This window comes from Ochlerotatus camptorhynchus, unplaced genomic scaffold (genome assembly GCF_037179485.1).
Source record: "Ochlerotatus camptorhynchus isolate MF236.1 unplaced genomic scaffold, CSIRO-AGI_Acam_v1.1 ptg000162l, whole genome shotgun sequence".
NCBI classification, from domain to species: domain Eukaryota; kingdom Metazoa; phylum Arthropoda; class Insecta; order Diptera; family Culicidae; genus Ochlerotatus; species Ochlerotatus camptorhynchus.
The window spans coordinates 2160700-2173857 of record NW_027040652.1 but is presented as its reverse complement, the minus strand read 5'-3'; the positions used below and the strand labels follow the sequence as shown (position 1 = coordinate 2173857).

Genomic DNA, 13158 nt, shown 5'->3' with positions numbered 1-13158 from the left:
ATCCGCTTCTTCATTCGAACGTGAGGCCTCAGACGGCGCAGAATGTGTCGACCTTGACTGAGCAACATCACGTTCATCAACAAGGCCTTCCATCGTTGTTGTTTCGGATTGTACCTGTTGTCCTGCACAGTGGATCTAAGTCCGTCAGCACCTTCGCATTTTTGGACGAGGGTTCTTCACTCACCATGTTAGAAAACAGCTTGGCAAAGGAGTTAGGGGTAACTGGCTACGGAAAACCCTTGTGCCTAAAATGGACAGGCAACGTAACAAGGGAAGAACGGAACTCGAGACGCGTCGCTTTCGAAATTTCCGGACAAGAAGAATAAAAGATATCATGTAGCTGACGTTGGCACAATTGAATCACTGGATCTACCTACACAGAGCTTTCCGGTGGAGGCGATGGAGCAGCACTTTCCCCACCTTCAAGGTCTTCCTTTAGAAGGTTATCGCAACGCTAAACCTCAGCTACTGATCGGCATCGATAACTTAAAACTGGCAGTACCATTGAAGACACGGGAAGGCGAAAACGGTGGTCCCACGGCCGTGAAAACCCGACTAGGATGGAGTGTTTATGGCGGTCGAAAAGAAGAAGATGTTCGAACATACAGCTACCACATCTGCGAATGCGGAGGTGACGATGCCTTGAGCAACACAGTTAAAGCATACTTTGCATTGGACGAGATCGGAGGTAAGCAAGCTGAGGAGAAAACGGAAGATGACAAACGAGCAAAGCACACCATGCAAGAAACCACTCAACGGAACGGAGAGCGATACGAGACGGGTTTGTGGTGGAAACATAACAACGTGGAATTTCCGGACAGCTACGGCATGGCGGTGAAAAGATTGGAGTGCTTGGAGAGAAGAATGGCGAAGGATGCTATCCTGCGGGAAAACATTATGCGCCAGCTCCAGGAATACCAGGCGAAAGGGTACGCGCATCGTGCTTCAGGTGAAGAATTGGCCAACTTTGATCCCCGTCGCACCTGGTTCTTGCCGCTTGGGGCAGTGGTGAACCCTAAGAAACCAGGAAAAGTTCGCTTGATATGGGACGCTTCAGCTAAAGTTGATGGCATCTCATTGAACACACTTCTCCTTAAGGGCCCCGACGAACTCGCCTCGCTGCTGAATGTTTTGTTCCGTTTCCGGCAATTTCCAGTGGCGGTAACAGCAAACATCAAGGAAATGTTTCACCAGTTGGGGATTAGAGAACTGGATAAGTGCGCCCAACTTTTTCTATGGCGCGATGATCCCAGCAAACAACCGGAGGTCTACGTTATGGACGTCGCAATATTTGGTGCGACATGCTCACCGGCAATGGCTCAGTACGTTAAAAACGTGAATGCGAGGAGGTTTATCCAGGACTTCCCGAGGGCCGAAGAAGGAATCATCCAGTGCCATTATGTGGACGACTATCTGGACAGCTTCCTGACTGTCGAAGAAGCAAAAAAGGTGGCGTCACAGGTGAAAGCCATCCACAAAAGTGGCGGATTCGAAATTCGGGGATGGGGATCGAACGTTCCAGATATTCCACTGCATCTTGGAGAACCCAAGGAGAAAGTGGTGAAGAATCTTGTGTTGAAGGGCGAAGAAACAGAGCGAGTTCTTGGCGTGCGGTGGCTTACGGAGAAAGACGAGCTTAAATACTCTACCGAGATGAGAGCGGATATCACTGGACTGATTGCAAGCGGCGCGGTACCAACCAAACGACAGGTGCTCAGATGCTTGATGACACTGTTTGATCCGCTTGGTTTGGCAGCACCGTATGTAGTACACGGTAAAATTCTCCTTCAAGACATATGGCGTTCAGGATCAGGTTGGGACGAGCAAATCATTGAATCGTCATTCGAGCGTAGGCAAGAATGGACCGCAATGCTCAAGAGTATTGATGAGGTACGCATCCCACGCAGCTACTTCCGGAATATCTCTTTCGTCGATGCAAGTCCTGCTGCTTACGCATGCGTTTCATATTTGCGCATCGTCAATTCCTATGGGGAAGCAGAAGTTGCTTTGGTTGCAGCAAAAACGAAGGTTGCACCCTTAAAGCCAATGACCATCCCTAGACTCGAGCTACAAGCCTGCGTGTAAGGCGCCCGCCTTATGAAATTCGTCGTAGAAGGTCATACAGTCAAGGTTTCCCAGCGGTTCCTGTGGACTGATTCGACAGTGGCGTTAAGTTGGATCAAAGCGGATGCCTGGAAATTTCGCCCGTTCGTGGCACATCGTGTGAGTGAAATCCAGGAATGCACACAACAAATGGAATGGCAATGGGTGCCATCAGAGAAGAATCCCGCTGACGAAGCATCGAAATGGGGAGTTGGTCCTTTCTTCAACTCCGGTAGTATCTGGTTTAGTGGACCAGCATTCCTTCGTAAACCCGAGGATGAATGGATCGACTGGGAGATACCGCATCATCTGGTGCAACCTGACAAAGAGGAGCTTCGATCGTGCTGCTTGCATCATGAGGTGTTCATCCCAGAACTGATCATCGATGTCAGTCGGTTTGCATGCTGGAATCGCTTGCATCGCTCCATGGCGTACGTTCATCGATTCATCAGCAATTCAAAACGGAACGCCAATCGCCAAACTGGTGATATTACACAGAGCGAGCTTAAAAAGGCTGAAGGAACATTGATGCGTTTGGTACAGTGGGAGTGTTTCCCGGAAGAGATGGCAACGTTAGCAAGGAATCAACATGTAGTTGATACCAAACGGCATGCGCTGGACAAGACCAGCAAAATCTACCAACTGACACCAGCCTTGGACGAGGTCGGCGTTCTACGAATGGATGGTAGAATCGGGGCAGCTACGTGCGTTTCAAGGGACCTTAAGTTCCCCATAATATTGCCAAAATCGCATCGCCTAACCCATCTGATCATCGATCAACAGCACCGCAATCTGTAGCATGCGAATAACGAGACAGTAGTTAATGAAGTTCGCCAACGCTTCCATGTTCCGAACCTACGAGCACAGGTGAGAAAGGTAGCCAGAGAGTGTTAATATTGCAGGATGAAGAAAGCAACCCCTCAAATTCCGCAAATGGCAGCCTTGCCATCAGCCAGATTATCTCCGTACATACGCCCTTTCAGTTATGTAGGGCTGGACTATTTTGGACCTCTCCTCGTCAAGATCGGTAGGAGCAATGCCAAACGTTGGGTAGCACTATTCACGTGCTTGACGATTCGTGCTGTCCACGTGGAGGTGGTCTACAGCTTGACCACTGAGGCATGTATCAGAAGTGTTCGCCGTTTTGTTTGCCGACGTGGTGCACCTTTAGAAATTCATAGCGATAATGCCACAAATTTTCAGGGTGCTGAAAGAGTTTTGCGGGAACAAATCAACGCTGGACTGACCAGAACCTTCACGAGTACCACAACTACGTGGCGTTTCATCCCTCCTGGTGCTCCACACATGGGAGTAGCATGGGAGCGGATGGTACGGTCGATCAAAACTGCCATCACCTCAGCGTAAAGGGTGATACGGTCAAAATTTGGTCAATATCAACTTGACGTATTTCTTTCAATTTTGCATTTAAAAACCTGAACACCCCTCATTTTGAAGGTGTGTTTGTGTGTAGAATGTTGCTCCTATTTTGATTTTAGAATTCACTCTTCAGTTGTCAAAATGCCGTCCAAGCAAGAAGAGCAGCGTATCAAAATTTTGCTCGCGCATTTCGAAAATCCGAGCTACTCGCACGCAAAGTTGGCAAAATCGCTAAAAGTTGCCAAATCAACCGTTACAAATGTAATTAAAGTGTTTGGGGAACGTTTGTCGACAGCCAGGAAGTAAGGACCGGGGGGAAATCGAAAACCGGAAACCGCTGAGACGACAAAGAGAGTTGCCGGTAGTTTCAAGTGAAACCCTAACCTCTCTCTCCGAGATGCCGCAAATAAGCTGGGTGTATCGTCTACAACCGTGCATCGAGCCAAAAAACGAGCCGGACTATCGACTTACAAGAAGGTAGTGACTCCAAATCGCGATGATAAACAAAATACGACGGCCAAAGCGCGATCCCGGAGGCTGTATACGACGATGCTGACGAAGTTTGACTGCGTGGTAATGGACGACGAAACCTACGTCAAAGCCGACTACAAGCAGCTTCCGGGACAGGAGTTTTATACGGCAAAAGGAAGGGGAAAGGTAGCAGATGTTTTCAAGCACATGAAACTGTCAAAGTTCGCAAAGAAATATCTGGTTTGGCAAGCCATCTGTACCTGTGGCTTGAAAAGCAGCATTTTCATAGCTTCCGGGACTGTCAACCAAGAAATTTACGTGAAAGAGTGTTTGAATAAACGTCTGCTGCCTTTCCTGAAGAAACACGGTTGTTCCGTACTGTTTTGGCCGGATTTGGCATCTTGCCATTACAGTAAAAAGGCCATGGAGTGGTACGCCGCCAACAACGTGCAGGTGGTTCCCAAGGACAAGAACCCTCCCAACACGCCAGAGCTCCGCCCAATGAGAAATACTGGGCTATTGTCAAGTGGAACCTAAAGAAGACCAAAAAACTGCTAAGGGCGAGCATCAGTTCAAGGCAAACTGGCTTTCTGCGGCGAAGAAGGTGGACAAGGTGGCTGTACAAAATCTGATGGCAGGGGTCAAGCGTAAGGCCCGGCAATTCGGATTTGGAAAAGCGGAAGCCTAACTGAATATTTTTCCTGAATTTTATACTAATTGAACTTGAAAAAGAAATTTAATTTGATTTTTTAAATAAACGATTTCACCGATTTACACGCGTTTTCCCTTGACCAAATTTTGACCGTATCACCCTTTATATGGGGGTACACTTTGTGAAAACCGAAAATGGATTATGTAACAAATTAAGAAAGATTTTGAACGTTAATAACTCAGCTGCCCCTGGTCCAATTTTAACAATGGTATCACTAATCGATCCAAAATATGGCTACGCATCGATAACAATGCATCCGAATGTTGATTTTCAACAAGAAACTATTGAAAAACTGGTAAATGTCCAGCATTGTCCAAAAGCGTTGAATTAACTAACAAATCCACCAATTAGCTACATGCATATGCTGCTTCCCCAGCACAGTCGTCAGAGAGTAGTAAGTACACGAAACAAGTCGAAGTGGCATTCGCCGCCGATCTTCGGGCGCGTGCGAATAGGGAGGATGAAATTGCGTAATATTTTGCACACTCATCGCCATATTCAGAACCAAACGCAAATTCTTCGAGATAACCACCATCCGTCGTTTGGCTCGCCGTATCTCCGGTCTGATTTACGAGGTGTGCTGAAGGTGTTCCTGAAAAATGAGATCCGTGATGCTGTCACCTATACTAAACACGCCAAGCCTAAGCGGCCATGGATGTCATCTACGTTTTGAAGTGACAGAGACGCACTCTGTTTGGTTTCGGATGTTAAATCATCACCAACTTTGGCAACAAAACGGCTCTTTTCAGGGCCATCAAGCTTACATCAGTAAAGAGTTGGAATAGAATTTATCTGTGCTTGTTTGTCCATATTCAGAACCACAAGCCCCCAACGACCACACAAAATGCTCTCCAGAGTTGTAATCTTGTAACCAAACTTGGAACCAGGAGTGCAAGTGATTTTGCTTGATTCTCTTAGTCAAATTTCTCTTTGAAAAAGATTAGTACAATTTTGGCACGCCTACAATTCAAAAACGGAAAGAGTTGAGATAATAGATAATTGATCAATTAAAAGAACTAAATGCTCTTCACATTTATGCTGTCCACTACCGGTCCTACGTCAAGCTTCCGTTCGTGTCCCTAGGCACAGACCCTTCTACTTTTTCGTTGCAGAAAACAACGAATGAATTCGTGGCGCAAACGAACGCATTCGTTGTATAAACTTAATTTTATTTTCAATGCATGCATATTATTTGCTCTGTTTATAATGTCATTATGAAGGTCGCATTTTTCTATTTGCTAATTACCAAGACTGACTACAATATTGGGTGTATTCCGTTTTCTACCGATACAGATATTTTCTATTAATTGACACCTATATGAGGGCTCAACAATAAGAAACAACCTTGTAAGAAGACACTTTTGATTTATAACGTTTGAATTTCAGGCTCTAAATGCGTTTTCCTGCTAAATTCCCATTTTGGGCCACTGTGGAATTTGGGACGAATAATCTGGTAATTATCAACAAAAAATCCTGATTTTCATCATGTGTTGAACCATTCAACCGAGTTCATGAACTTCATTTACCTTCGAACGAGAATAATTTTAGAACCTTACCGAATCATCATTTCTCCTAGCGCTTAATCAGTCAAAGTTTCAGCTGTCGAGTTTTTAAAATGGTATTAATTTCTTAAGAGGTATTCAAACCTCATTTAACAAAATTCATTCCAATCCCCCCTGATTCTAATCCCGCTTCGAGATAGCCCAGCACCATCCGGTGCACAACCTCTTCAAACGCGATCCCAATGAGTTCACCTTCTTTGTAAACAAAGCAGACCGCTCCTCGTCGACGTGACGACACTGACTGGGCCATCAAATAATGGTGCCCTCTTGTCCTCCTTAATGAGCCCGTTAATAATCGTCAGTTCGTTTTCGTCTTCACCCAACATCAACCGAACGAAAAAAAAAAAAAAAACTCAAACCTACACATTGTTTTTATTGGCATTCATAAATCTAGCAACGACTTCCTCGCACCCCGTCAAACTTCCCAAATCCGAAGCCGCAACTAGCCATTAAAAACGATTTTCCGCTGGTGGGTTGGGAGACTTAATTCCCCTTGGGGCCCTCTGCCAGCCGACAACTACTATTTCCAAAGTTTCCTCATCCGTCAAAGTGATGGTCTCTGCTGAGAATCAAAGCGACGACGACGGGCGATGAGAGGGGGGCGAACGAATTAAAGTTTGTTTTCGGTTCGTTAGCCAGCTTACCTTTCCCGTGAATCAAGGTGATTTTCCGCGAAGAAAATTTCATTTTCCCGGATTACTTACTTGTGATTAGGGAGCAAATTTGGAATGGATCGTCGTTACCTGGAAGAACAGAAATAGAATGAAATCCGTTAGTATTTTAAGACTCACAGAGTAATAAACAACCATCATCCGGTCCGGACGATGGTGTGACACCATAGTTTGCAAACAGAACTTAAAACCGGACCATTTTATGGATCCTAAAATCCCGAGAAGAAGATGCTCCATTCTCCCCAGACAGCAGCGGTTGAGAAATCCAGAAATGGCAAACATTCGCGCCACTTGGCGGCCTTTCCTTAACCATTCTCAATCCTAACAAAAAAAAAATAATAATGAAAAGCAGCAACATGAACTTAAAGCAAAATCGAGACCACATGTGTAAAGTAGCGCCCGTATATCGTTTTATTTCCAAACATAAACTACCCCCAACTGAGACCATCGAGACACTCACACACCCGAGCTTGGCTGAAAAGTTTTTTTTTTGTTTTCGACTATGTGGATAAGTACACCACTAAATGAAGTGAGCGCGGTGGAAGACGGCGAGGAGGAACGGACGTGTCAGGAGGCACACTTTTATGCGCTTCTCTCAGACCACTGAATGAAGATCCTTGCCGGTGCTGGTCGGAGGAATGGAAAGTAAGCGGGACCAGACATCTGCGTGTGGAACACACGGAGGTCCCAAACTGGGATGAGCTTGAAATTTTGTATAGCATTTTTTTACTTAATTCTCAAGTCTGTGTTGGGCAAGGGCAACAGATCAGAACTCGAACCGAGTTGAATTTTGGGGCCCGAATAAAAAATTCCCTTCAAGTAAATTTAAAATGCATGCATCGGGAACGTTTTTGCCCTCCATCCAAACACGTCCCATATCTTTCAGTGGGAAAGTAGGTTCCCTGCGCTCACAGTGCCAAAGTGACGAGAGCAAAAAAAAGCGACCGTATGACCACATGTGTGTATGATGATGTTAGCCGTCACCATGCCAGGCAGAACGTAAACCTAATGGACTCCACGGAGGCACCATGAGAGAACCAGCACCAGAATCACTTTACGCCAACTTACACCACGAGGACGGACGGTAGAAAGCTAAGTGAATGTTTATCATAGATATTTTCAGTTGAACAAGTCGTCCGTTTAGGAGTTCAGGAAGGAGGGAATCGAGCGATGAGCGACGCAGTTGGCAAATCATCACGAAATTTAAATAGCTCACTGCCCAAACTGCTTCAGTATGCATCCATCGGTACGATACGCTTGCACTCAAGCGACGAATAATCGGCTATGGCAACGATACAGACCGATTCGATATGTTTTCCCGGGTTATATTATTCGATACGAGCGTAGAGCGAAGCCGGGAACATCCACAAGTGGCTTAGCATTTGAGGGGTCCAACATTGGTCAAAAATATGCTGCGTCATTAATGGATGGTCCCAAATTAAATTTGATTTTCGTGACAAATTACGAGCGATTGAACGGGACGTGTGTTTTATGAGGCGAGCATTGGAAATGCGTTTTCCAGTAACGATGACAGCGGCGAGTTGTTGCAGTTGTTATTGAAACGAGCTTGTCACGATTTTGACGATCTTGTTTTATTGTCGCATTAAAAGGGGCACTTTATGGTACACGGCTGAACGATTCAAGTATTAAATGGGGCATACGACACCATGTTGTTTCCCTAGAAGATCTGCAAATTTCAGAAGCCCGTGGCGAATATTTCACATTTCGCCGCGGCTGAATTGCAAACGAATTTTGGTTTGCTCGCTGCAACGCTTCGATCCCTGTTTAAGATCCCCGTTTTACTCAGAAATAGAAGTAATGGAAAATTTTATTTTGATATTTAACCATTTTCGTATAATCAAAACTAAGCTAAATTTAGGCCGTTCTTAGAGCAACCACAACGGTCGTTGGAATATGAGTGTCTGTTTTAACTACGCACTTCGCTCTCATTTTAGTATATACACACTTAGAAAAATTGATGTAAATTTAGGTGGTCTGAGGCTGAGCGTCAATTTTGACGTAAAATTGAGTCATAATTGACGCGAAATTCAGCTCAATCAAACGTACTTTCGAACTTTCCAGTCTTAGAGAACTTAATTTTACATGACATGACATGTTTGCTTACGTATCATTGTTTAAGTCAAATATGGATTCCGTCACGTTCATGCTTGGCATACACAGTTTTGGTCACGAAATGCTCATTTGCTAATAACTTTGCACATAGTTGACGAAACACAGTTCAGTAGATAGATTAGAGTTATACATACTTTAAAAAAATAGCTAATTTCAATTCTAATAATAAACTATATTTGTTTTTGCGTCGTAAAAATGGAGTGAGAAGTGCTCGCTGCTAATCTCGGACTTTAAGTGTAAAAATTCATTGGTGTTGATTCAAATCTTAAGATTTACCTTCTCTTTGCATATTTATAGTAAACTATGATCCTAATAATTGAATGATTTTAAAGAAAAACAAATTCCAACAACTGAGTGAAAAGTTATTAACAAATGAGCAGTTGGTATGTACAACTGTGCATGCCAAGCATGGCAGATTTGATATTTCTACACTCAAAATAATCCACACTTTAATACCACGTGAAAAATCACGGAAGGTTTCAATTTTTCCCTTTCAGTCTACTTTACGTGACTCTCGTAAAATCTATGCAATGCCACCTGAATGTTAAAAGAAATTCCAATTACACCCATTTATTCATCCAATTAAAATTACGTGATTTCTACATACCTAGAATCTGTGTACGTTTCACGTAAGTCTTAAGTGAATTCCACGTATGAAAAAAGTAGGGAACTCAGTTGGGTGTTCCACATGGCGGCATGAGTGTAAAGATCCAGATTTGTTATTATTGTATTTTTTGACTGGTTGAAAACGTAAGTATAAGATTTAAATTATACTGTAAAAATTCGTGTTTTTATTTGAAGGAGGGAAGTAGCAAAAGCAGATGATTTGTTTCTTCCTTCCTTTCCAGTCCCACGATGGTCCTCGGATACTATCAGTGTGATAAGCGATAGCGACGGAAGCGAACATGCACGACTCTTCCCATGGCTGTCGTTGACTAAACATCAAGTTACTGCTTGGGTTTTATAGCAATAGTTTTGTCTTTTGTTTATAATAAATTGAAAGCTTTAATGCTAATAAAGAAACTCCATGAATTTTATTGTAATGAGCATTAAAATTAAGAAAAAAAACAGCAAACGGCAGTAAAAATTATGGTATAAGAAATCACTAAGAAATCTATCGACAGTATCACGTAACTTCTATGTGATAGTCCAGTGACGATTAAGCTTCATGAGATGAGTGCCGCTACATGAGAAGCCGGGTAAAGCAGGTGCATAAAAACGCCTATCAATGGTTGTTGGGTTCTGCCCTGACCGGCGATTTGCGACCTCTGTGCACCTGAACTCCGATTCTTACCTCCACGCGGTGCCCGGTGGGGTTGCTGGCGGTGATGCGAACAAGAACGGGGGATCATCGTTGTCACCAATGCACTATTGTCAATAAATCGGTAGTGCCCGTGATGACGATGACAGAGCAAAAAGGTTATAGCCAACTCTAAGTAGCCTGTGATTATCGCTACCTGGGGATGCTAACCGGCTGGGTCTGGTTACGACTTGGCCGTCCTGAATGAATTATTTCCACCTCCTCAAGGTGGTTTGTTTAAAAGGACGTTAATAAATGGAAGCCTACATGAGAATCACATAGCTCTTACGTGAAAAGTACGATGGAATAAATCTACGTATGTTTTCACGTAGCATTGACGTGAACATTATTTTGAGTGAAAGTTTGTAGTCACTCTTCTTCACACCGGTCTTTGCTATCGCGGGCAGGGTTGATGGAGCCTTGCTTGCGAGTTTGAAGTGAGCCGAGTGCTTGTGAGCGATGGGGGATCAAATGAGAATGAGGTTTGCTGCCATCTATTTGTTCATGCTTTCTATCACACGCTCTTACTCTCACTTTGGGTGAACTCTGAGCTTCTTGCGTCGAACAAAAAAGTCATCCGGAGTCTCGAAAAGCGCAGCTCACGTCAATTCATCATCTCGCTGAAGTTCACTCTCCCTCGCTCTCGAGGAGTTTTTGTTTACTTCTTCCATATTCCTGCCGCCAGAGTTTATTTAAGCGGTGATGAGAACGGCGCTGATCTATTGTTAGGGTTTTGCGATGTGCATTGCTTTTGTGCACGGAGTGACTTGAAAAAGAAAAGCGAAGAGAAGTGATGGTTGTTGTGTGGTTGGAGTTGTTGGAGGAGGAATCGTTTAGGGATGACTAGGTAGAGAAAAATATGCGTGGAAGCATCGGGAATGCACTCCCGGGTGTAATGATTTGGTGAGTACGTTCCAGTTGAAGATTGTTGAAACGTGTATTTGTGGTGATGCAAATTATGGTTTAGATGACGCATGGCTTCAAACATTTTGTGTATCCAAATAAACATATTGCATACAACATACGCACAGGGCATCGTCTGCTGACCATTGCCGCGGGTATAATGTGGGAGTCCCAGGTACCCGGTTCAAGCGTTAGTTGGCGGCGGTGGCTCTTCTTGACCTTCTACCCACTAAGTAGTTAGTGTGAATCAGGGCGTCTATGTGATGTTTTGCTGTACCTGTTGTGGACATCTAGTGCATCCTGTTCCCTTAACTTGTTGAGGACACCCTGTCTTGCCTCAAAAGTTACCCTTTTTGAAGTACTAGTCTTCACAACATAAAGGGCACCATTACGGAGCATGAGATTTGATCAAATTTTTCGCAGTTCTACTTGTCCAACGCTCCCGGCTGGGTGAGGGATAGAGGATGACACACACACACACACACTTCTTCCATATTCCTGCCGCCACTCACTTGAGGTCAGTCTTGTAAGCGATCACGGTAGTCGACATATTTTCTATGATAATCGACTGCCTTTGCCTCCGACATTTGCAAAACAAGCTATCATAGTACAGTACCAAACTAAAATGTCATATGACAGGCTCAGTCATACGACACTGCCGGCGAAGACCGTCACGAATGTGTGTATTTTAGTTTTTCACATAATAAGAGCTGCTGATGTTGTGCTTGTGTGAATTCTGAAAATAGCAAGCAATAATGTCCTAGTAATAACATTTCTGATCAGAAATAGTTTAATTTACACAAAATTGAGAAATTAGAACGAAATCACACTTGTCATATGATAGTTATTTGATAATTTTCTTTTTGCTAGAATGTTATTCTACCGTTTGAGTTTTGTGAAAGAGACGACGGTAGAGCATGAGTGTACGAATACAAACAGACTGTCGCACACGACAACGAAGCGAGTGTAGTAAAAAACGTCAACTGTTTCAACCCCTGCTTGAGGTGAACCTCCAGTGAGTTTGAGGAGTTTCAGCAAGCCTGATCGCGGATACCAAACAAGTTGTCCCATTCCGCATCGGCCGTGAACATTTTGACAACCAAAACCAATGTGTCACCCAATACCGTTTGGTCTGTGTATTGTGACAGTGTTTGTCAACAATCACGGCATTCTAGTGAAGGTGAATAACTCCCTCGGGAAATGGTCTAGGCCTGAAGACAACAGTGACAGTGCGACAGCTGCAAAGAAGCGGATTGACAACAATCGGTTTTCCGTTCTGAAGGACGGTGCAGGACTGCGGGAAAAAAGGAAGAGGTTGTATCGAAGACACGACAGTATATTTGACGTGCTCGGTTTCAATATTCGGCGACTGTGTTAGGGAAACCACTTTTTTTCATCACGGAAACGCCTCGTTTTCTGATGACAAAATTGCGCATTTTCGTGCACAAAACGCAAGGAATTTTGGTTTATTCAAAAAATAATAAAAAGCGAAAATTGTTTGGAAAAAATCTTACTAACATTTTCTAATCGTGAGATATTCGCGATCAATCATATAAATTCGAAATATGTTTTGCTTTTTTCTAGCGTCCTGGAGAAAATCTTACCTTAATTCGAATTGTTTCTGGTTAATTGAGGAGATCACGTGGTATTCGGTCATTGCGATAAATTTAATGTACCATTTCAAAACTGTTACGCATTTGACCACAAACGTTTGTTTGCTGGGTACATTATCAAAGAGCTTTGGGGGGCAGCAAGGCAAGCGAACGTTCAATGAAAATTAACTCTTAACCAACAATAATTTATGGTGGTCCCGAAACGAACCGTTTTGTGGTGATGGTTGAGTAATGCTGTATGTAGTTTGGAACGAAAGTGACGCACTTAGCATAGATGACTCACAGCGACTCACGAAGAGCTACTGAATCCGAT

The 13158-nt window shown here is 43.8% G+C and overlaps 1 protein-coding gene across 1 annotated transcript; it reads left to right on the top strand.

Annotated features, from left to right (window-relative positions):
* Nucleotides 1-399: 399 nt before the first annotated feature.
* Nucleotides 400-2901, top strand: LOC135701466 (uncharacterized). The gene is made up of 2 exons (XM_065222276.1): nt 400-1760; nt 2340-2901. The coding sequence occupies exons 1-2, from the start codon at nt 400-402 to the stop codon at nt 2899-2901; spliced, it is 1923 nt and encodes a 640-aa protein (XP_065078348.1).
* Nucleotides 2902-13158: the final 10257 nt, after the last annotated feature.